This window comes from Rana temporaria, chromosome 7 (assembly GCF_905171775.1).
Source record: "Rana temporaria chromosome 7, aRanTem1.1, whole genome shotgun sequence".
In the NCBI taxonomy this organism is placed as follows: domain Eukaryota; kingdom Metazoa; phylum Chordata; class Amphibia; order Anura; family Ranidae; genus Rana; species Rana temporaria.
The window spans coordinates 38,462,278-38,487,803 of record NC_053495.1 but is presented as its reverse complement, the minus strand read 5'-3'; the positions used below and the strand labels follow the sequence as shown (position 1 = coordinate 38,487,803).

At 41.1% G+C, this 25,526-nt stretch overlaps 1 protein-coding gene across 5 annotated transcripts in view; it reads right to left on the bottom strand.

Annotated features, from left to right (window-relative positions):
• ARHGEF3 (Rho guanine nucleotide exchange factor 3) overlaps positions 1-25,526 on the bottom strand; it is a 463,997-nt gene that overhangs the window by 19,570 nt on the left and 418,901 nt on the right. For all 5 annotated transcript variants that reach the window (XM_040359243.1, XM_040359244.1, XM_040359247.1 and 2 more), the window contains 4 exons: positions 10,919-11,026; positions 5,203-5,373; positions 2,496-2,558; positions 44-140 (listed from right to left, as the gene is read on the bottom strand). In XM_040359243.1, coding sequence (XP_040215177.1) covers positions 44-140; positions 2,496-2,558; positions 5,203-5,373; positions 10,919-11,026 — 439 coding nt within the window. The remainder of the gene's footprint in view (positions 1-43; positions 141-2,495; positions 2,559-5,202; positions 5,374-10,918; positions 11,027-25,526) is intronic.

The window sequence follows — 25,526 nt, the reverse complement described above, 5'->3', positions numbered from 1 at the left end:
TCCTTTCAAACTCAAAACACAAAAGACAAAGAAATGCATATACCTTCATGGAGGGGAATAAGAGAGTCCAGGGTGCCAAAGATTTGCATTAACTCAGCTTCTGTCATTATGGAGAGTTTCAGCATTGGGTCATGATATGCCTGAGAGAACAACAAATGGTCAGAGTCTAGTTTTCAATTACATTGAAACAAAAGCCTGCTCATATCTCACACAATGACCTTCAGTGGTCCCGTTCAGTCGTTTAATAAAACTCAGTACAAGCCGTTCTATTTCAACAAATCTACCAGAGGCTCACACAGCAGATAAAAGCACAGAAAATGGAAACATGAAGAAAAATCATAGTATCCTTTTATCTTCTTCAAAATAAATTTACAGCAAAACCTTAGTTTGAGAGTAACTTGGTTTAAGAGCGTTTTGCAAGACAAGCAACATTTTTAAATAAATTTGGACTTGATATATAAGTAGCGTCATGTCACAACTGCGTATAAAAGAGAACAGAGGTGCCTCTAAGGCCTCGTACACACGACCGAACATGTCTGCTGAAACTGGTCCACGGACCAGTTTCCGCGGACATGTTCGGTCGTCTGTACGGCCGACCGGACAATTTTCCGGCGGATCGGACAGGTTTTCGAACAAATGTTTCTTAGCATGCTAAGAAACATGTCCGCTGGAAGCCTGTCCGTCAGACATGTTCGGTCGTCTGTACGACTCACCGGACATGTCCGCTCGGCCGAAAGCCCTCGCATGCGTCGAAGTGATTCGACGCATACGTGGAAGCATTGACCTTCCAGGGTCGCGGACGTCCGCTGTCCGCGGGAAATTTGGTCTGATGGTGTGTACAGCCATCAGACCAAAATCCGCCAGCGGACATGTCCGATGAAAACGGTCCGCGGACCGTTTTCATCGGACATGTCCTGTCGTGTGTACGAGGCCTAAGTGTAGCAATATGGTTACATTTAATGAAGGTACAACATTTAACAACTCACATGGTTGAAGATTAAAACAGGCACATCTAAGTATGCAGGCATCCCAGGGTAAAGCTGTCCACATAGATAATCCTCCGCACCACCACCATCGGCGTCGCCACTTCCACTTTGTGCTCCACGAGGGTAGTCTCGATTGCACGACAGCGGTTAGAGCCGGCGGTGCGGAGAACAGTCTATATGGACAGCTTTACCCCGGATGCCTGCATACTTAAATGTGCCTCTTTTAATCATCAACCATGTGAGTTGCTAAATGTTATACCTTCATTAAATGTAACCATATTGCTACACTTAGAGGCGCCTCTCTTCTCTTTTTTACTCTGTAGCTGCAGCTAGATTTTGCTTTTAATCCCCTTGTGGAGGCTGCCATTTGTGGATGAACATTTTATGGTTACACAAACTATCACATTGTTATAATCTTTTTGTATGGGCTATAAGCTGAAGGACTTATTTAAAAATGGTTGTGGAACGAATCATTTGAGTTTCTAATATTTCTTATGGGGAGATTAATTTTGATATACAAGTGCTTTGGATTACAAGCATGTTTCAGGAACAAATTATGCTCGCAGTCCAAGGTTTTACTGTACGCATATAGTAGGGGCGTTGTGAATGGTCTATATAACCTGGCAGGCCCAATAGCAAAAGTATTTTCTGAAGGGTGAACATGATCTGAGGTCATAAGACCCAATATAAGAAACGAAGGGCCAGATTCACAAAAGGGATACGACGGCGTATCTGCTGATACACCGTCGTATCCCGGTTTCTATCTATGCGACTGATTCATAGAATCAGTTACGCATAGATATCCCTAAGATCCGACAGGTGTAATAGTTTTACACTGTTGGATCTTAGGATGCAGTACCGCGGCCGCCGCTGGGGGGAGTTTGCATCTTAAACCAGCGTCGGGTATGCAAATTAGCAGTTACGGCGATCCACAAAACTTTTTCCCGTCGTTACGTCGCCGCAAGTGTTAGTTTGCCGTCGCAAAGATAGGGCACCTTTTACAAAGTGTAAAATTACTACACCATGTAAAAGTATACCCGTCTTTCCCGCGTCGCTTTTGAATTTTTTTTTAAAAAAAATTTTTTCCCGGCGCAAGTCTTTTTTTCACGTCGCGATTCACAAAACGCGTCGTAATTTCGCGCAAAGCACGTCGGGAAATTTGCGTCGGGAGCATGCGCAGTACGTCCGGCGCGGGAGCGCGCCAAATTTAAATGGTACCCGCCCCATTTGAATTGGCCCGCCTTGCGCCGGACGGATTTAGGATACACCGCCGCAAATTTCCAGGTAAGTGCTTTGTGGATCGGGCACTTAGACAGAAAATTTGCGGCGGTGTAACCTAAATCGGTTACGTTACGCTGCACCCGGGCTACGTGAATCTTGCCCAATATGCTTTAGTGTAATGGAAGAGCATTCAACGGCTATGTAGCCACATTATATTATGCACAGAATAAAGAAGCACTTTTCTTTCTTTCACTTTCTTACTGTTTAAATCAGCCATTGCTAACCTACCTTTTTAGCCAGCTTCAAGTCTTCTATTAGGTCTTCCTCTCCTTGAGATAATTCAAAAATCGCCTGTAAAATTTATTGAAAAAAAAAAAACATTATTAGTCATGAATGCGATGTGTGAGCAGCTTTGGTGCGGAACTGGTTACATATAAGCAAGTACTACGCACTGTAACATCATAGCTCATGGGCGGGCAACATGTTCCGATAACTGACTGGTGTAGGGTATCTTTATTGTTCTATGGTTGGAAGATCTCCTGGTCGCCTTACATTGCTGTGTTGGTCACCTCCAATAATGGGAAAACAAATATAATTGAAAGTATTAAGGGTCTTTTCCACCAGGCTGAGAGCACAGAGGGTCCCTTGTGCAGGGCTTCCTTTCCTAAGACCCCTCTTCTCAGTGATTCAGGTACCTGAAATGCTGGGATAGCAAAGAGATGCACACGTACCTTTATGTGATCCTGTTGTGGATCCTGCAATATTTTTGTATACATCTATATTGTGATGTCTTCTCAGTGATTCAGGTGCCTGAAACACTGGGATAGCGCCCTATACCGGGCATCTTTACGCCTCAGCAGAAATTGTCACACATATCTTTTTATTTGTGCCAAGAGAGCCATTGCCAAGGCCTGGAAGACTTTGTCTGTCGCTTTCCAGGGGGTGAGAACCAGAATGATGGCTATGATGATTGTTGAGCAGATGTCCAGTATACTGAAGGATTCGCATGCAAAATGTTTGAAAACCTGGAAACTGTGGATACGTTATTCCATTCCATCGCTGCCCCCGACTAGTTATGATCCGCTTTAAGAAACCTTGTTTCGTGTCCGTGGTACTCGCCCTCTTCTGGGGCTCCTCTTTTCCTCTATTTTCTCTTTCTTACTTTTTCTCTTTTTTCCCTGTTACCTTCCTCTCTTATTGCTTTCTGATATGAAGACTAGCAATGTAGACTGCTGTACTCCGGGGTACAGATTAACATGCCTAATTTTCAACCTGGTCCTCTATGGCCCTGGTTATAGCTTATTGTTTTGTTATTTATTACGCGTTCATGCGCTACTTCTTTATATATCTGTTCAATGTTGCCCCTGCGTGGGCAAACCATGGTTTGTTACGGATTTTGAAAATCCAATAAAATTATTGCAACAGAAACACTGGGATAGCAAAGTGGTGCACATGTACCGTATCTAATACTGATATAAAATCGACAGTCATGATTATTATGGATACTGCTAGCATTTTTGTAGAAATCTATATTGTGATGACTCTTGGAAAAGACAGCACTTAATCTTTAGGGTTCCCTCATCCTGAAGAAAGGAGTAAAACCTGAGAAATGTGTAGGCAGATGGAATGCCTTTCTACAATATTGTATTGTTATATTTTGATTTTTATCTTTTACGTTATTGATGTATGAGGCATTCAATGTATAATTATAGGAATATTCTGTAGACCCTTGACTAAGGCTGTAAACATGTACCGAACTACTTATAGCTACTGGGGTGAACTACTATTGCCAGTTTTTAAGCTTCTTTGATTCATTTGTTATATTTTTTTCTTTTTTTGTTATATTTTTCTTACTTTCTGGTGTTAATATGCTTTACTACCTCAATTCTTTTGATTAGATTTGTCTTCAACTGATTGGTATAGTTTTTACTATACAACCCTTCCAACCTTGCCGAGATCTTTAAATCTCTAGAATGATTTTTGTGTTGTGTGGGCTACAGGTGTTATCTCACTCAATAGTCATAAACCTAGCCCATCCTTTTCATATATCCCAACTCAAAAATAAAGGGTGAATGGGGATCTTTTAAAGTCCAGCATAAAAGATCAAAGTGTAGAGAGGCCTCAGATGCCTACACCCCCTCCAGCTCCTGGCAAATGCCAAACGTATTAAAACTTATGAAGCGTTTAACATGTGTGGTGGGACAGAGTCACCGTCTGAAGGAGAGAAAATGGCCACGTTTTCTTTTATTTGGCATCTTGTCCTTGCTCTCTGCAGGCTGTACTCAGCAGGATTGTAATTACCCAATAATGCGAATATTCTTTTCAGGGAAAGCATGTGATCTCTCAACAATGGTCATGGTGCTTTAAACACAAGACATGTTGTGATTTAATCATACTATAGTTATCAGTAAACCGCAGCGCAATACTCTTCCCCCATCGCAGAATCTAAATTTTCTATTACCCTAGATTTAAGGAGATTACAGTCTGCACATCTATATAAAAAAACAGCAATGTGCCTTCTAGTGCACTATATATCATGTAATGAATTGACAATGACTTATACCCAAGGCATGACCTACAGCTACACTCGCTGCCCATCTATGCTAACTGTCTTGTCTGCCCCCAGGTGAACTAGCCAGTCCTAGGCTAGCAATATACGGCTAGTTTTCACTTGTGGAGACAAATATGTTTTATTTTATAAATTAGGTTTGATGTTCTAATTTATACTGAATAATAATGACAGCCTTAAAAAAAAAAAAAAAAAAGCAAACAGCATAAGACACCAAATCCCAACAGAACCATGCTTGGACTTGTAGTAGCTTCTCAACAACAGGAGAGCCACAGTCTCAGTCTGCACTACCAAAGGAAGCTGTGAATTTATGTGAAGTGTGCACAGCTGTGTATATCATTACATCCCATAGTCTTCACAGAATAATCACACTACATGCAGCCAGATTCATCTGTTTACAGTTCAAACATTTGGTAAAACACAAACCTCCTGGCGCTTGAGCTCCTTGGAAGTGAGCACTTGATTAACACAAACATCGAATGTCTCGCTCCACAGCTTGCTGTCCCTGCGCTTTGTGATAGCAGGAGGGGCATTTCTTGACCAAGGTCTCGGCGTAAATAGGTCTGGACGACTTTCACTCCGGAAGCTGATAGAACGCTAAAGTGAAAAATGAATGAGAAAAAGATGACATTATTATAAAACTTAAAAATATATAAATACTGTATTTATTGGCGTATAACGCTCACTTTTTTACCCTGAAAATAGAGGGTAAACTGTGCCTGCGTGTTATACGCAGGGTGCTTTGGAAGGTTTTTTCCCTGAATCTTCCCTCTTAAAGTTAGGGTGCGTGTTATACGCCGATAAATACGGTACATATATATTAGAAGTACCAGGTGGATGAAAGGGGTTGGACATTTTGGCAGAGAGATCTTATTGCTGGAAAATATAAAGAAGCCGGGGGCCTGACTTCATTAGCCTCTAGCAAAAACTGAATTATTTCACTAAAATTTAGGTGCCAAACTTCCACATAATAAAAATAGTGGCTGTTCCCATCTCAGCATTGCAGTGCATTTTGAACAATACATGCTTGTTTCCTGTTTTAGTGCATTGGGAGTTCCAAAGATGACAATGCATAAAAAAAAACATGTAAAATAAATTTTGATTAATTGGAAATGAGTATTACCAAGCCTTGGTCAATGGCTGCTAACTCTATCTGCTCAAAATCCTAGAATTAATAAATCAATACAAATGTGTGTCAATAACCCATGTCAAGTTGTCAACGCACAAAAGAAAATCCAAGTTGACACATGGCAATATACCTGCCGAACGCTCCCTCAACGCATATGCAAAGATCTAAAAAAAAAACTTAAAGATTTCTGCTAAATTCTGGTACAAAAATAAATAAATCTGTGTCATTTAGCGATTCCTGTTTAACGATCATAAACTTCTGCAAGGCGCCTTTTCATGTATTCCATATCAGTATTACACAGGAGTCCATAGGTTAATAAAGATGGTATTCCACAAAGTAAACAGGCTTTCTACTACTCTCATTCTATGTTATGACCAACACTAGAAAAATGACAGCTAGAATTAAGAGTTTTTCACTGCAGACCAGACCTACGCTTTTCTTTGTCCTGCTTTTTATAACTGAGAAAGGAAAGGTCTGGATAATCCTCTGAGGAAGTCACATTTTATACAGAGGCAGAACTAAAAATAACTAGGCCACATATAATCTATATAAGGTATTTCATAAGCCAAATTAAAGGGAAGCAATTCGTGAAGCATATATAGTAACATGTTTCCACTGCGGCTGTACGCATGAGGATTAGCGATAAAATAGAATAGTAAATTAACTCTGGATGTAGCCACTTAAAGGCCCGATTCCGGTCTGTTTTTAAATGAACCCAATGCAGTGAGATCCTCCCCCCCCCCCCCCCCCTCTGAACATGCTGAGAAAATGTTTTTCTCGGTGGGGGGTTGGATGGATTAGTACAAATACGTATCTTATTCCTGAGTTCCTTTTCTTCCGATGCTTTCCTCCACTGCTCCAGGTTGTTGGCAGGCCCTTGCTGGCTTCCTGTACAATGCAGGACCGCTGGTCCTGCATTGTACATGATGATGTCAGAGGGCTGCAACCATCTGGGCAGCAAAGGAATGCAGCTTTTGGAGACCAGTCACTTGAAGATGAGGAAGCCTATGGGAGAAAGGTTACGTATTTCTACTTATTCCTCCCCCCTAGCCAAATGAGTGTTTATCCTATGCAGTGTGGGGGGAGAGAGAGGGGACCCCACTACATGGGTACACTTAAAAACAGCCAGGAGTCGGGCTTTAAATAACTACATGGATTATCCAAGCACTGGACTTTAGGTCTCTGCTGCAGAATTTGAGATGTAAACATTGTCATGACCATCAATTATATCAGAGAGTAAATTACATTATTATTCCATTACTTTGGTTGTCTTACATGGGGAAAAATTAACAGACAAAGTAATAGGTTCATTTTAAAGAAATGACTGTAAGCAGACAGTACTTCCCATTGCCCTGACCCACTGCTAGGCAGTCCAAGCACTGGCACATGTAGGATGGGGAGTGTGTATGTACTCTGTATGTTTTTACATACTTGGTGCAAATGTCTCAAGGAGTTGGGAAACAGTGGACTTATGTAAAGATGAACCTGTGAAACAGGCTGGCTTTAAAGAAGGTCCCCGCAGCAACATATGCTCCCCTCTTCTCTGTTGCTCCATCCACAACCAGGAACAGAAAGAATAAATTCAGTGTAAGCTATCACTCTGGTAAGAGCTTACACGTGAATATTGATTCCCTTCCGGTGCCTATGTGAAGTCTCTGGAGCACTGTCATATGGGAAGGTTAGTAGTCATATGATCTCCCATATCCGTCAGTGGCAGGTATTTTTTTTTACTCTCTCCAATCGCAAAGGTAAGTGAAGGGAAGATGAGCACAAGTGGTGGCAGTGGTCGGCATTAAAGTGAACCTATTGTTTTTCACTGCTTTGTCAAAGTCCACATCCACTTTAATGACCCAACTTATAAATGAAACCTCAACGATTAGGCCCCTAATATATATGGGTTCTCCCATGGATAGGATAACAAGCTGAATCCATTTTTTTTTTTTACTAAGAGGATGGCATTTAATGCCAAGGCAGTGTATGGACGGGCACCCCTTTGTTGTTGTAAATGGAGCCTGTTACTTTGGTTGAAAGTATGTTTCAATGGCCAACCAAATATAGAGAACTGTGGGGTTCTTAAATTACCAAAAAATGGCGCTACTGTATATATATATATATATATATATATATATATATATATATATATATATATATTTATATATATATATATATATATATATATATTTCTTCCATAGTTCTTCAATTTCATATACATTAATTTTACCCAATACATTACCAAAAGTTGCTTTATTGATTGGATTAATAACGAATTCCAGAGACAGATAGCTTTGTGGAGTTTATGGGCTGCTCTGACTAAGTTAACCACTTTCTTCCGAAAACCAACACAACGCTAAATTGACAAAAGCCCAGAAATGTAACCACCATAAAGTACTTTAATCTGGCACTTATTAAACGTGGTTAAGGCCTGTATACCTCTTTATTGGAAACAACAGTGCCCACGACCACCGTCTGTTGGCTGCGGAAGGTGGAGGATATGAACAGGATGGAGGACTTGGTCCTCATCGCGCAACATACCCGTGGGAAATACACAAAAACTTGGGAGTCTTTAGAACATTTTTATTTTCTCAGATGAGGGGAACACCCTCATTAGGATCATAGATCAGTTACAAGCTGCTACTTTGCTCTGGAACCATAGTCGCCCCCCTACCCACCCCCCTATCCTGCTTTCCACCACCTTTTTCTCCCCCTCCCCCCCCCCTAGTCTGTACTCTGTCTGCTTTATCCTATCTTGTTTTATTTCGTACTTTCTATATTGTTTTATGGAAAAAAGTGAAAAGGAATAGGGGAGATCCTGTTACCCTTCGACACATGTATCATAATTAGCTTAGGTGAGCTATCGTTATACAAGCCATATGCAAGCCTCAGTATGTTTAACACTATTGGGTAATGTGATAGCGTAATATGTTCATAGCTTGTTAACACACTGTATTGCATGTATGTAACCTCAGCTCTATTCAGATCTTTGTTGTAATAATAGGGTCTCGCCCTTTATTGGTGTTTAATAAAAATTAAAAAAAATCTAAAAAAGCATGCAATTTTTTTTTAGAATCCAGGGATACCTTGTACTTAAGACAACAGTTACTGAAAGCCTTTACCTTAGATCCCTGGCATCTTACAAGGCAATGCAGGAGCGTCAATTGCCAACAACGTCCTTAATTAATAATATACTACAAGTTTCTATTTTGTTCACTGGTAATTCTCCAATATCATTGCCGAATGACTATTTAACCAGATTTCAGGACAAATATAAATAAACATGAAATGAAAAATAAGGAAATAAAGCAGACAAAACCACACAAGTCACTAAGAGTAAGGATTATAAAAGAGTAAAAAAGAGAAAGAAATAGTATACAATCGAGCAAGCATTTAAACAAGGCTACAGCTGTTTAAGCTGCAAAAGGGAAGCTTAGAAATTTAGCCAAAACATAATTTAAACTTTCCACATTGGTGCTCACAACTGTAACTAATAAAGTCTCTCTTTCAGACCTAAGACATATTTTCCCTGACCTCTCCACTACGGGCAGCTTCTGCAAAGTATTAAACATCTGTCCCCCAGTGTTACTCAAGGAGGCTGCGTCTGCCAAGGTGGGATCTTTCCAGGCCAGTGACTGTACACTATTTTCTGTTCCAGTCACGCTATACGCTGCGTTCTGGATGAAACACAGACAGCCGAGGTGACTTCAGCAACTCTACTCCCTGTCTGTAAATGCCGCCTTTGTATGAGGCCTATAGCCATATGGAGGACAGGAGGCACCCAGTGCGCCAACTCCCCAATATATATTACACAGGGATGTCTGTCATACTGGTGCTTTTCCCACACATACAAAGAACCTCATGTAAAAACGTTCACAGAGAATGGACGCACTGAGATTTGGTCACAAGATTTAACAAGCTTTCACTCCACGGGTAGCTTATGTCTTGTGTTCACATAAAACATTATTGGTTTCTAGTTTTGGACAAGGCTTTGTGCCAGGTTGATTTCTTGAATGGTTTTCCTTTAACAAATTTTTATTTAATTTTTTGCTTTTTTTTTTTAGATTGTTGTCTTTCTTAAACAGTGCCTTGTTGAAATGCTTACCAAAAAAAATGTTTATGTGAATGTGCCTTTCACTACTACTACTGTATCTACTTGCCTTGAGTACAGTAAGCCTTTGCTCTTAAGAGCCATACACTAAGGGCCAAATATTGAATGACATTGGCCGGTTCAATAGAAACTGTCCGTCATTCGGCCGGGCCGGCTTCTGTTGAAGGGGCATGACTGAAAAAGGTCTGCTGATTGGCAATCGATTAGCGGTCTCAGCCAATTGCTGAGAGCAATGATCAGTGTGTTCTGGTGTGGTAGATATACATAAAAGTCCTTAACCCAGAAACTTGACCATTAAAAAGAGAAGTATGGGTTTTTGAAAGTTTTTTTGGATTTACACTTACCTAGGTGGATGCTGTATCTGTCCCCTGGCGGCTCTACACTGAGAACCGAGCGATTGCACACCTCTGATCGCTCGGTTCTCATAGCTCCCTAAGCAGAGAGCTGCTGACAGTTAGTCAGCACTTCTCTGCCCCTCCTCACTCACTGGAGCACTGGGCTGTGGAGGGGACGACCCGCTGAGAGGCTGAGCCGGGTGTCAGTCCAGGGATCTAGTCAGATCCCGACTTCATGGTCGTGAAGATGCCGAACCTGGACAGACTCTGTGATGTCAGCAGAGAGCGAAATTCAGCCCACTCTGCTGAAAATGGATCACAGGAGTGTAAAGCAAACTGCACTCCTGTGATCCACAGGAGAAGTAGAGCCAAATGAGCTTTGGCTCTACTTCTCCTTTAACTAAAGATAACCAGAGAAATTATTCATGCTGATCTATGCCCTATGGAATCATGCAAAGTTTGACTTTTTTTGTCAGGTCCACGAATGATCATTTGCTGTTGATCCCACTTTGCAATTATGTGTCTTTTATTCTATTCTATAGAAGACAACAGTCCTAAAGACCAAAGTTCCTTTACCTGGAGTGACTGGCTGAATCTCTTTAAAGGAGTTGCCCGTACTGGAGGGATGAGATTTGCTAGTGATGTGACCCTTGAAAGTGGTTTAACCCGTTTAGTGCTTGGTTCCTAGAAAAAAAGGAAAAAGAAAATACATCAGATTTGAGTCCACAAAATATGCAGACAGTAACTATTAACACAATAAGTGACAACAAGTGACAACAGAAAGTAAAGGAAAATCTTTCCAATTAAAAAAAAAACAGCAATAAAAAGCTGACAGGGGTTCGACACTTCAGTTTATTTAAAAAATGCATACTCAATACTTTTTAGGTTATCATATGTATTTTGTAAAAACGAAAATAGACAAAAGCTACCTTTGTTGACGTCTCAAAAAGTTCTTTGTGGACTTCCTTTGTTAAAGCTAGCTGCCAAAATCAACCCTCGTGCTTCATTAGATTTAGTTGGTAACCCAAAACAAATATGCAGCTAAGATCTTTTCTCTGACTCTCTAGCTCAGACAATATTAAAACTCAACTAAAAAATCCCCCTGCAGTGGGGGACCCCCAAATTGCAATGGTTACGTGCTTGTTATGTCTATTTTGTGTTTCCTCTATCTGTGCGAACCGCTGCAGCCCCCTCTCTAAGCCGTTCACGGTCATGTGCGCGCCCCTCCAATGCAGGGTTAATAGCTCTGCATTATGTTTGATGATGCCAAGAGACTGTTCACAGCTTCAGGGATAAGATATTGCTGGAATCTGCTGGAACAGGGATTAGAGCAAACAAAACCTTTTCCTCTACCCCCTAGAAATAACTGACAATTAACCCTTGCACTGCAGGAGGCACCCACTACAGGGGTATTTTTTTATTTTAGCCCAGAATAGTTGCAGCAAGGCCCCATTTACTTAAATTGTCGAGTTTGATGGGCAGCACTACCTGTCAACCTGACATGCTACATTAAATTTGCTGCAGCCACCATAGAAAGAACTGGGGCCGTGGCATGTGAACTACGGCCAATTAGTTGTATTGTGGATTTTAGGATGGTGGTCAAGAGGGTGGCAACCGCCAGTTTTTATTGCGGACCCACCACCCATGTGAAAGAAGATCTGTCAGTTGCTAAATAACAATAATCAGCCTATCAACTCACAAACAAAATCACATAATAAATGAGCTGTCGTTAGGTCCTTGTTATAGTCAACACTGAAAAATGAGTTCACGTTTATTGCTAATCGGGCCAATTTGTTAGCCTTTATGTCATGATTTTACATATTATAGTGGACTAGGCATATCAAACAAAGCAGGAAACATATGAGAACAGATTGCTGCTATTTTCAAAAACACAAATAAAGCACATGTTTTTGTTCCTAATTTTCCTTTCATGTGACAGGAAGCTCCTGGTATCTTGTACCGTCTATGCCAACCGTCCTCCCCATTAGAATGTACTTCCACTTCTTAGCCTTCTATTGTACGAGGCAGACTATGTTTTATCTTCAAAGCAACCTGTAGTTTGTTCCTTTATTTCCTCCCTGGAAGACTTTCCCCAAATTGCCGCAAGCAGTGCACAACGCTGATTCACAAACAATGTCTTGGGGCATTTTGTATTGTGTATTGTGATCTGTCCTCTACAGACAGTCTGCAAAGTGTCATTTTCCTGGCTCTCATAAGTTCTATGAGGACTTGACAGAGATCATATAAGCAGGCAACATGCTATGTATATCCTGGCTCACGGTTTCCTTCCGTTACACTGCATTACATTCTGACAAGAGCAGAGAAGTATTTTGAACATATATTCACCCAGAGGACAAAAGATCTCATTTATCAATAAATATCTGTGCCAAAGCAACCAGATTCTAGCTACACTCATTATTCACAAATTAAAGGGACACTTGATTGCAATGCCATGGCATAATTTTCTCTTTAATAAATGAGAGAAGTCCGTACAGAAAAGCAATACAAATAAAAGATAAACTTGTTGTCCACAACAACCATATGCCAAATGTTACTATATTAATGTAGGGTATAGCACAAAGCTAAAACCTAATGGAGTGGAAGAAGAATTTGACACATCTAAAAGCTCTTTGGACATTTATGCATCTAAGGCCTTTCTCACACCAGCGGTGGACCGATCGGGTCCACCTGTATGTTTTTTAGGAGGACACGATCGGACCACACATTGTTCTCTATTGGGTGGCAGATCGCAGCATGTATGTAAGGTATGTGTCTGCTGTCACCAGCATCTGGTCCGATCCGGTCTACTAAAATCAGATGGATGGGAAAAAGTTTGCCATCTTTCCGGTGGATCGATTGACAATCAGATGGAAACGAACATGCTGTCCATTTCCATCCTACCATCCCACAGAGAACAGTGGAGCGGACACAGACTTGTCATCCGCCAGATAAGAGATCCCCCGGTGAGCAGGCAGATCCGCTTGGACAGATTGTGCCCCGGGTGAAAGGGGCCTATATGCGTGTAAACACAAGCACCTTATAGACAGTTTTATGCATTTTTTTTTAATAGAGGATCTTTCTGCTAGCAAGATCCTGCAAAATGATCAGTAATTTCACTATGGCCACATGCATGTAACTCTTGCTGTTGCTGAAACAGGTGGCACACATACAAGAAGATGTAGCAGTTGATGTAGTTCCTTTACAACAGAAAAGACAAAGCTTCTAGATAAGCTTCTCTCAACATTTTCATCCTGGAGGAACCCTTGAAATAATTTTCAGGTCTCGGGGAACCCCTGCTAAAACCAATAGATTGGAAGACAATGTGAAAAATGTCCATGTGTGGCCATGGATAGTCATAATGCATTATTGGTGCTCTGAAGCTGGCTTTGCCAAGTGGAGTTGGACCTGGAACTATGCATGAGTCAGGACCATAAAATGGGAAGTCAGTCAGCCACAGCTCAAGGAACCCCTAGACAACTCTGGAGAACCCCTAAGGTTCCATGGAAGCCTGGTTGGGAATAGCTGTGTTCGATAAAGATACAGAAAAAAACAACCAACTGTACACAGAGCTAATGAAGAAACACTGAAAAACTAAACACAGTTAAAATACTTCATGTGGTTGTACATTAAATGACTTTTGGATTGTTATCTCTACATAAATATTAAAACTTAAAAGCAAGACATAAAATCTGTGTCTTTCAATGACTCTACTCCAAAGATGAAATGGTTCTGAAGTCCTTGCCTTAATCGAGCCATACGTTAGTAGAGGTTTGTGTGAAAATTTTAATTATAAGAATGTTCATTCACTTTTCTAATCGTTACTGGGGTGAAAATAACACTCGTTTCCAACTGCAGTAAAGAGAGAATTGGAAAGAGCAGGATGGAAAATTTTTCTTAAATGATTACATTTCGAGCAATGTATGTTGTTTTTGTTCGGGAAAGTCCATTTACTGCAAAATCGAATGTTAAAAGCAAACATTTTTTAAATATTTACGAACAACATTTGTGAAGTCATCGAAAATACTGATGAGAATAATCATACAAATGTATAGGAATGCAAATCATGAAATATTTACTTAAATTTTGTTCTGATTGTTCTGATTTTATACCAGGCTTTCTAATCAAGTTGTAAACATCTGTAATCTAATTACTAGCTGTATTTAGATTAGCGTTGTCACTTGCCTAGGAGGTGGCCTGTTTTACAGCTGTCACACTCCAAGCACTCTACCATAGTGGTTTGTGCTCAAGGGATACTTTGTTTGATAGACTGTTTACAAATAGGATGTCAAACTGATTGACTTGTCAGGGTTACAAAGAAGCAAATTAGCGTAGCAAATAAGAAAGATTAGGTACAAAGCAGCTGCTAATGTATTACAGACACCTGAACCTGTATCATTGGGGAAAACCCTAGCCTATCTCTAAACAAGAGATTGGCAGTGTGTGTGCACTTCATTGTGTAAGCCTATGTATACAAACAATGTTGGTTTTCAGAATAAAACCAGACAAAAGACCATCTTGCTATGTAAACTCCAGGGCAGGTAAAGACATCTGGAGATTTAGTTCACAAAATACTGGAGAGCTTGGGAGACTATGGTATAAAATTAGGAAGGAAGCCATTAGACTGAATAGTTTTGTGACCTTGGTGGTATTTGTCGGTATGAACAACATTCCTTGGCTGCTGGAGGATTTTTGTTTGTTCCAATGAACCGTGAGAGCAATTGATATTGTTGTACCTCAGACATTATAGGTCTGTGAATTGTGTAGGCAGAATCATTGGGGTGGAAAGTGAGGCATTTCAAAAAATGGTTAGCTCTACTAATTGGTGGGAAACAGGGCCATGTGGTTCAGTGTAGGGCTGCCTGCTCCACTTATCTCCTCCATTCTCAATCAGAACAAACGTTTTACTTTGTCTAATTAACACCCTACAATGGACCAGGGTGCATGGGAGGACCTAAATATATAGGACCACCAGGGCCTGTGGTGTTCTAATCTGAACTAGCATATGTGCAGTACTTTGGATCCTGGTGGGGGTAGAGGGCTAAGTGTTTTATAGTAGGCCTACCTACTCTGCCTATCTCCTCCATCCACAGCAATGGCCAGGGGTGCATAGGAAGACCTAAAGATTTAAGACCACAATGGCATGTGGCACTTCTAATCTGGACCATGGCACATGTGCATTTGTTTGGATACTTCACTATCCTTTAAGGATTAAAAACAGCATGCAGATATTCTCCAACTCCTTATTGAAAAAAACAACATGATCACAAACAAGGCTCAAAACCAAGAACATCACTTGTAATTTTCTTATGTTCCAGACTATGGCCAGACAAAACACAGAGAATCTCATAATTACAACCCAAGAGGCAACTTGGAAGGGGGCACCAAGTTATCTCTATTCATCTCTGCTTTATCTGTAGAGATTATAATAAGCCTGCTCAGATAGAAGTAGGAAGGTTTCATAAAGGAATATAAGCTCAAGTCATACTTTATCATGCAACACTATTTAGCGAGTTACTGACCTGAGACAAGCATACACACAATGCAGCATCTATTGTTAATAGCATGCATGCACACATCTTACAATGGAGCTCAGAAGTTACCCCTATCTGGAAGGTAAAGAGTCTGTCATCCAAAATGCTTGCTTTGTACAAACAAATGTATTAATTGCATGTAAATCCTGCAGTAATTGTTTGGGCACACATGCCTGCAGTAATACAACATTTAATGTTCCAAGATGTATTTGGAGAGGGGCGGGAAAGAGGAACACGGGAAGAAAAACACACACAGGGCAAACCTACAAACTCCAGATAGCACCCCATCACCTCATGACGGGAGAGTTAGCCACTTATGCATGCTGGTATCGTATGAACATTTTGTGAATGTTCGCCGACTCAACAAGCATTGTGGGTCTTGTTTAGAGGACAGGCATAGATAGGGAGACTTTGTACTCTCACTGGATCTCAAAATTGCTACCAACAATTTAAATACTTCTAAATTACCCTCAATTTCTGTGCAACTTACTCACCTTGGCTTTTGTGCATGAAACCATTGGGACTGGAACATGAGTGTGCAGCTTTGTTTCCAGCTGAGAAACACATCAGAGTGTATGAGAATAAAAACATCTGTTCTAACTAAGGGATGATATCAATTTAACTATGACAAGTTAAACAGCCAACTACTCTTTGGCAAAACTTCCAGAATCCTGCGCTTGTTGAAAGAGTGGCTGTTGTGGTTCTCTATAGGGGGCTATATATGAGGGTATCTGATCATTTTTGTTGGAAAAATTCATACCTCTTTAGGTCCCTTTTAACCCAATAAATAAATCTGCTGTTTAGTGCACGCTAAGCAAACTCTACATTGTCTGTTATACACAGTACTCATTGCCAAACTACCAGCAGAGTACAATAAGGAATAAGCTATAATGTTCTAATAAATTGAAGTTACTACACTTTTTCCTATCACTTTGATTGGATAAACAGATTTTCGCATGTTAGCTAAAACGAACCTATGTATTGGTTCAACTCATCAAGAACAACAAATCTAAAAAGAAAAAAGGAATAACTTGACATGCAGTATTTTTCAATCACAAGGCACCGCAATACAACCAATGTGTATTGTGGTATGCTGTCTTTTTGCTGCTACTATGCAGTGTATGTTGGGGTGCCATTCATAATTAAATGCACAACACATCACACAATGGTAAATGCATTGCTGCCCATTGTGGTAACGTGCGCTGTACCATGTTACCAAATCATGACTATCTGTATGAGCCCTGAAACTTTTCTCTTGCTTCCAAACTTCACAGGAAAATATTACGCACTCAGTCTGAGTGGTTCTACTGCCAATTCTACAATTTTATTAATGTGAACGATGGTGTTAGATAGTTGGAAGTTATCTTTTTTTAAATAAAAAGCAGACCTTGTTTTGTATAATTTCCAACACTGTAGTAATAGCATACAGTAGTTTAGTGTCTACTGCATTGGATAATAGGAAAAAAGGGGTTTGGGGCCTTAAATGATCAATCCATTTATGTGGGCCAAGTAAACCACTAGGTCCTTACATCTTTGGAGGACTACAGTAGTAAAACCTCCCTGCTATTGGTGTTTAGACTGACCCTGAAGTTTTGGATGTTCCTGTCCACCTTGGTGTTCTGTGTAGCCCCAGCTATTGTTCTGGGGTTTTAGCCTACCCTGAGAATCTGGGTATTCCTCCTGTTGCATTCTCCATTATATGTTTTTTCAACTACACGCTGAATTTATTACACTCCACCTAGACTCTTCGGCCTCGTACAGACGACCGGATCTATCCGCTGGGATTGATCCGCGCATCAGTTCCAGCAGATAGATCCGGTCGTGTGTACGTCCGAGCGGACATTTCCCGGCGGATAAAAATCCAGCCGACGGATTCCCAGCGGATAAAAATTCCTTAGCATGCTAAGAAATCTATCCGCTGGAATCCAGTCCAGCGGACTGATCCGGTCGTCTGTACAGACTCACCGGATCAGTCGGTCCGCTCCCCTCCCTCCCTCGAATGATTCGACGCATGCGTGTAAGTATTTACCTTCCAGCGTCGCGCACGTCGCCGCGTCATCGTCGCGGCGACGGCGCGACACGTCACCGTGGATGTATTCCGCGCGGATTTCGATCTGATGGTGTCTACAGCCATCAGATCCAAATCCGCCAGAGGATTTATCCGCTGGAAACGGTCCGGCGGACCATTTCCAGCGGATATCCTCTCGTGTGTACGGGGCCTTCTAGTCACTTTGGGTACATCCGTCTTTCTCAAGTCCAGCAATTAGAATGGGACAACCTTGTAAGAAACCCAGAAACTCAACAGCAGAGATATCACAAAAGGGTCCATAGAAATATAAATCTGTTCTTTTGCTTAATTTTCTAGAGTCAATGTAAAAAAAAATGCTGATTTTAAGTGGACTGGTCATTTAAAATATTCCCAATTGTGATGACAAACTTAAAAAAGAATGTTTACAAGTACAAAACAAGTCAAGCTGGATCATTTTCCTTTATACAAATTTAAGTCAATGCTCCAATAAGTTCTTTGGTATCCACTGCTCCTAATGGACTGAAGGGAAAAATATAGCTGGCTGTCAGGTCATATTAAATCACATTCTCATAGTATTGATTAGCTTTCTTTTCAGTTTCACCCCGCCAGACCACCCACAGCCCACTAATTAACACAGACTACTGAAGAGCACACTCCACTGAAAGTCAAGTTTGATTTGGCTTCCTAAAGAAAGATGAGCTGTGTACAGGCTCTCTGGCATTGTGCTGGGAATACAGGACCCAGTGACCTGGATAACATTAACCAAGGAATCACTGTCTTGGCCCAGGTGCAGTACAATAGACCAGCCTTTCACTTTGTACTTTATGCTCCAACAAACAACAAAACAATTCTCACTTCATCAGAGGGGGACGAAAGCACTCAACGTATCTGCATCCGTTCCGGTTTTTTTTATGAATTCTTTTAGGGGGCCATTACAACAAAAAAAAAAACTTACTGAAACATAAGGCAAGCATTAGTTCTGCAGAATCAACAGTAAGTGTATTAGGTAGTACATTTTAAATATAACCAGACCAGTATTTAATTCCAAGGCACGATAAGCATCGCATAATGTGCTTTTCTACAGCAGGAATTGCATTGCTGCTTACTGGATAGACAATAGCTGGTGTTCCTGTTTACATTTTTCATGTCGGTCCATGTCTCTCAAAGTAAGACCGCCTTCTTGGTGTCTATATAAGAGATGCTTTTACAGATAAAAAACATGCATAAAATGTTAAATAATTATTGGAAGATTGGTAAGTCCCGGTTCACACTACAACGACTTGGGATCCGACTTGTGTTGCCCCAAGTCGCGCGACATGAGACATTCCATTGAAGTGAATGAGAGCCGTCTTGATGTACACTACTGAAGTTGCTCCGACTTCAGAAAAGGTTCCTGTACTACTTAGAAGCAACTTGTACACATTGGTTTCAATGGAAGTTGCCTCCAAAGTCAGGTCACTGTTTTAACTGAAGCAACTTTACAGGAACAGAAAATTGTTTTCTCAGGCAAACCCCTCCCTCCCACGGAGCTGATAATTGTTTGATTGGCCACTGGCAAAGTCGCCTGTCCTGGAGGCAACTTCAAGTCGCGTTGTAAGTCACGCTGAAGTCGCTTTGCAAAGTCGCGCTGTAAGTCGGGTTGCCTCTGTGTAAACCCGCACTTTAATGAGAGGTATCCTTTAAAGCAGAACTACACAGCATCTGAGCACCACAAACCAAAACCCTGGTTTAATTAATTTGCTATGTTCAAAGCAATTTCACACATCCATCCACGTCTCCATGCTTCATTTTGCTGAGAAATCACTTTGACCAACACCCCCCTTAGCATTGAAACAAGACAAAAGAAAAGAGAGCGCACAACTTATAGTGCAGTAACGTGGGAGAGATTTAATGTTAAAACTTACACTTACAAACAAATGAAAGAGGGGGTGCGGTAAAGAGCAGGATGCTGGAGCTGATGTTTTTTCAACTACCCGCTAGTCACTTTGGGTACATCCGTCTTTCTCTATTTATTCATACTGTGTGTTTTTCAAAACCAATTTGCTACCTAGTAAGACACATTGTTAATTAATTGTAACCAACACACACCTCCTGTGGGTGAGTGCAGTTTAGTCCACAGATTTCCCCTGTGGTTTTATCCCCCTAGCATTTCTGCCCGTGGCCATCATGAGTAAGGGCAGATAATTCATGTATTGTTGACTTTCTGGAATGCATCTGCCCTTAGCTCAGACAGGAGGGTGTGCTTAGCTGTATACAGCACTCCCAAAACACCCTGCCCATTGAAATGAATGGGCAGCGCTTCCAAATTACCTGAAAAGCTATTCGGAAGCACCACAACACAGGCGGTTTTTAACACATTCTTTGGGGTTAAAAACGCCTTGTTATTGGACGAAAAGCGCCTGCCTAAACAGTGCTAATGCGGCAGCGGCTCAGTATGAAAGGGGAGTAAGTCTGGCATGCCATTAAAGTTCATGTGCAAGTAAAGGCAGGTGTCCCAATACTTTTGGCAAAAAAAATTATATATTAAAATGTTGTGCTTAGACTGATGCATACCTATCTCTGAAATACTAGAATGATTGAAATCCTATATGTATAGAAATGACAGAGCTAAACATGAGACCATAAATGTAAAAACCGTAAAAAAAATTCAAATTTAGATTTCCATCCTGATTTGCCAAAAGTGTCTGCTATAGTATGTTTCAGCCATCTCAAATTATATGGATATATATTTTTGAGATGAATCATTTAGTAAAATTAAATTTCTCTCTATGGACAAACGTGTTCCAACTTCAAAAGAGTCTCAGGTTCGGCCAAGAGCTTCTCCAAAATGCACAGTATCTTGCTAAGCAGATCTGCAATTTTGTTGATGTTTAAAAAAGCATCATCAAAAATCTGCAGTCCCACTAGTAGACATGCTATAAGCTTTTGAAGTGGCTTTAAAACGATTTGTGAGTCAGTGTCTGCTTTGAAAAAACGGCCTTTATTCCCCGAAGCCTCAGGGCAATAATTTTAAATCTTACTAACGGGGAGAGTGAATAACCGTATAGCTATTCCAGCGCAGACAATATACCATACAGCAAGATTAATGAATCCATAAGGAGAACTGATTCAGTGTTCTGATTCAGCTATGAAGAGGCTGCTGAGCTCTCAATCGGGGAAGGACATTGTAGATCACACTTACGGGGAGAAGTGGAAACTAAAGACGGAGGATGTCGATGACCAATCTCTCAGTTTTGAGAGGATGATGACACAGAATTGAATAAACCCCCAATTCATTAATTTGTGGGTTTAAGTTTAAAATCTGCTCTAAATGCAGTTTCTGGACCCTGCAGCTATTACTGGCTACTAATTTATTAATATGAAGAATCCCGTAGAAGTGGCACAAAGTCGAATAAGATTAAAGCTAGGTTGTTGGAAGCGGTTTCTCTGCTGAAGAGGGCAGGTCCCGTATCCCACCAGTATCAGTCCAAAACGGACATCAGCTTTGTAAAATAGGAACCTCTAAATGTAGATGTTCTTTGCAAAAAGTGACACGGCCATAGCAGAGGGGAGCATGGTCCTGTGATCAGGCTGGAGTTAGAACTGACCTAAAGTTACTGCACTGGTAGGCCCAAAGCCATCAGAAATCACATATGCCAACATGACTCATTTTATGAGAGGAAACATTTGTCTGGTTTTTCATTTCCCACTTATATTAACCGAGTCCTGTAATGTGTTCATAAAAAAAGAAGAGTAAAAAAAAAATCCTCATGTACAAGGCTGGTCTAAGCTGGCAGTGTGAATCTGGAGCTCCTTCTCAGCATGCCATAATGGTCAATGGTGGGGTGCAGAGACACAGTGCTGTGACTCCAAAGCGATCAATGCAAATATTAAAAGGAGAGGTCCAGCCTGAGTTTTTTAGGCTGGGCTTCTCCTCAGTTTTGCACTCCTGTGACCCGTTTTCAGTGGAGAGATCGGTCTGAAGTCCGCTCTCTGCTGATGTCACTGCCATCAGTCGGGGCAGCGAGTTATCATGACTTTCAAGTCGGGATCTGCCAGCTGCCTTGATTGATGGCAGTCTCACGAGCCGCTGAGACAGCCTCTCCCTGCCCCTCCATTGCTCAGCGCTCCAATGAGCGTGGAGAAGCAGAGAGGAAAGATGCTGACTGACAGTCAGTAGCTTTCCTCTCAGGGATCTGTGAGAACCGAGCCATCGGCGATGTTCGGTGGCTCGGTTCTCAGTGCAGAGACGGCGGGGGACAGATGGAGCATTGGTCTGATGCTCCATCCAACTCGCTTATACTCCACTTGCCTGCACCCCCACCTTTCTTTCCTCTGTGGCAGATGAAACTAGAATGCCCTAGAATGCCCTAGCGTCTGCTGGTGTTGGACACCAGGCAAGTCAGACAATAGGGTGACATCGCTTTTCCTGTTTTGTGACAGTGTCTTGGCCCTGTGACTGGCTGCTAGACATCAGAACTGTTAAATTAGAAAGAGTTGGTCACATGCTTCCCAATATTTCTCCAAATACCCAATATTTGCACTGCCTGCTACCGAGGAAGGATCAGCAGGGAAGTGTTGGCAAGGTGTGTATAAGTGGTTGGAAGGGGGGTGGTAGAACTTTGCCAAGTCACTGTCAGGTAACAGTGTCTCTTTAAGATTTACTGTTACTCTAAATTACCCCACTAAAACACTATTCAGCTGACGTCCTTAAAAAAAAATATATATTTAAGACAGACACAGCTCAGTCACAGGTGAGTTGAAGGATGCCTAAAAAAACACTGAATTGGAGTTATTTTGCGGCTTCATGGAATTTTTATTTCCCAAGATCTGCACTTCCTATAGTGGTCTATGTCTAACCCGTATTACTAGTAATTTACAGCAAACCCATTACCCTGAAATCACACAGGGGTCAAGGAAATCAAACAGAATCGTATTACTTGCAGACGTCGTATCTTGCCAGCATATTAGTTTCAATTTAGCCTACAAGTTATCGAGTGTATTCAGCATTACGGATCAGTCTACGTTTTCTATGGCTGCCTGCCAACGCTTCAAATTATTGTTAGTCTATTAGCTATTGGCAACACTGGCCCCAAAACTTCAGAATGCTGGAGAATGGTCTCATAACTTGACAGACATCCAAACCCGAGCTAACCAGCAAGCACAGGAGACGCCATCGGCCCTTAAAGTTGGAACCTTTCAAAACAAACTCAAATTAACTTTGCCTTTCAAAAGAGGAGAGCATTGCATAATAAAAAGAAAACACCTGAAGTTATAGGTAGGAGATTCTGCTTAAACTGACCGTACTGGATTCCTTTAAGGAAAGTGTTATCTTGTGTAAATGTCTCAGACAATTATTTAACCTTTGGTTCAGCCGAAACTGATAAAACAGTTGTAAGCTGCAAAGCCTAGGAAGTAGCGTTTTCTTTTTCTTTTACCTGGTCGTATCTATATGCATGAGAGAGAGGGGCACATTGCCGTTTAAGCTTTTATGTTACCTCGGCTGATTCAGTGGCTCTAAAAGACAAATGCAGTTTCATTCACCTGTAGATTTTAGGTGATAGACCAGCTATTCTCAACCACGGTTTCGTAGAACCCTATGGTTACTCCAGAGGTTACTAGGGGTTCCTTGAGATATTTGACCTTCCTGCATACTCCTAGAGCCAATGTCACTAAACGAGTCAGTAGCATGACACAAATTATCTTTTTCTCTTTCTCTCTATATTTTTTAGCTATCTTTAAAAGTGGTAGTAAACGTGTGTCTTCTTTTACCTATAGGTAAGCCTATAATAAAGCTTACCTGTAGGTAAAATTAATATCTCCTAAAACGTACACTGTTTAGGAGATATTCCAGTGAGCAGATGCCGGAGATGTCAACGGGGCATGCGCTCTGAAGGAACTGCATACTCGTGATGTTCCTTCAGAGCTGTGTGCCATGGCAGAGACTCCTGCGTGCATGATGCTGGAGTGATGTCAACCTGACCATTCAAGCGGTCGAAGCCCACAAAAAAGTCTGGTTGAAGATAGAAGCCCTGTCAGCGGACACAGAGCGCTGCTGGAGGGCTTTGTTGTAAGGTAAAGCACATTATTTTGCAGGACTGGCCCTTTTCAAAATTTTCTGCGTTTATTACCGCTTTAAGGGTGCCATTTTGACCACCACTGTAGGGAGATATTCTTCCCAATACCCAGCAATGAAATTTTCCTACTTCTATTTTTTCTACATACCATTGGCATTTTTCCTACTGACAGCCCAAAAAATGGTTTTAGAAGGGCTTCCCTGAACCTGAAAATTATTTCAAAGGCTTGTTTAGGCTAATAAAGCTTATAAATTGCCGTTCTAGACAATACTGGCACTTATATATAAATGGCTGATCTTGTGGCCCATATTTTCCCTACAGTGGGCAATTCTACACAAATACATCATTTAGATCCGAGCCATTTTAATAAATTTTTCTAACAAAAGGAAAAATGAACAGCCTTTTCCATAGTTGACGTACAACACCAGTGTACAAGCAACCAACAGCATGTCATCAGGTTCAATACCATATAACAATAACGTTGAATATGGGGAAATATATAGTAAAAGTATATCAATTCCACTTTCCAAGTTGCTAACCAATCCTGATCATGGGGGAACCCAACCACTGATACAAGACCCGGCGCAATATCTACCCCCCACAATGTTCCCAGCATAACGGCTAATATCAAACTATTCCCCTCCTCCTACTGACAGCCAATAAATTGGTTTTAGAAGGGCTTCCCTGAGCCTGAAAATTATTTCAAAGGTTCCTGTAGGCTAAGATTGGCTTACTTGTTAAAAAAAAAAAAGATTGAGAATAGGTGTTCTAGACAATACTGGCACTTATATATAAATGACTGATCTTGCGGCCCATATTTTCCCTTAGATCTGAGCTATTCCTAAACACAGTATTGATACATCATTTGGGTCCATCACCTACCCCTTCTTAGATGATGTTGTTAGGACAGACACATCGCCACATACACAGGAAATTGTGGGAACTGGCACCCCTGTAGACAATAGCAAGGATTGCCAGCTCACGCGCATACCCCACGGACTACTGCATGTCATATATAGGCATATTTGCTATGGAGGTTTCAAATTATAGAAGGTATGTTCGTACAAAAAGTATAGGTTGCCAAAGTTCACTGAACATAAAAAGACATAAGGCCTCATTTACAAAGCTTTAAACACAAGAATAATGATATTTTACCCATGCAATTTATGGCTATTACTTTCAAAGCTCATAAGATGCGCTGAAAATTATACACTTTTTTTAAATTTAAAGTGGAAGTAAAGGCAAAACCTAACTAACTCCAAGCCTACTCCCACCCACATCTTAAGCCTAATCTATCTAACCCTGTAAGGAAAAGATCGCTATACTTACTGTCAACAGAAGGAAGGAATCATACATTGGACAGATGTTGCAGAAATGTTATCTGGCACTGTACTGCACAAACAGTGTACATTCTGCATATTATAGCATACATTGTTCCATGAACTTCCATCATGAGTGGAGCTTAAAGAATATTTCCAGGCATTGGTATGTTAAACATAGTTACATTGGTTCAGCTTGGACCAATGTAACTATGTACTGTATATACCATTCCTGGCCGATGCCCCTGG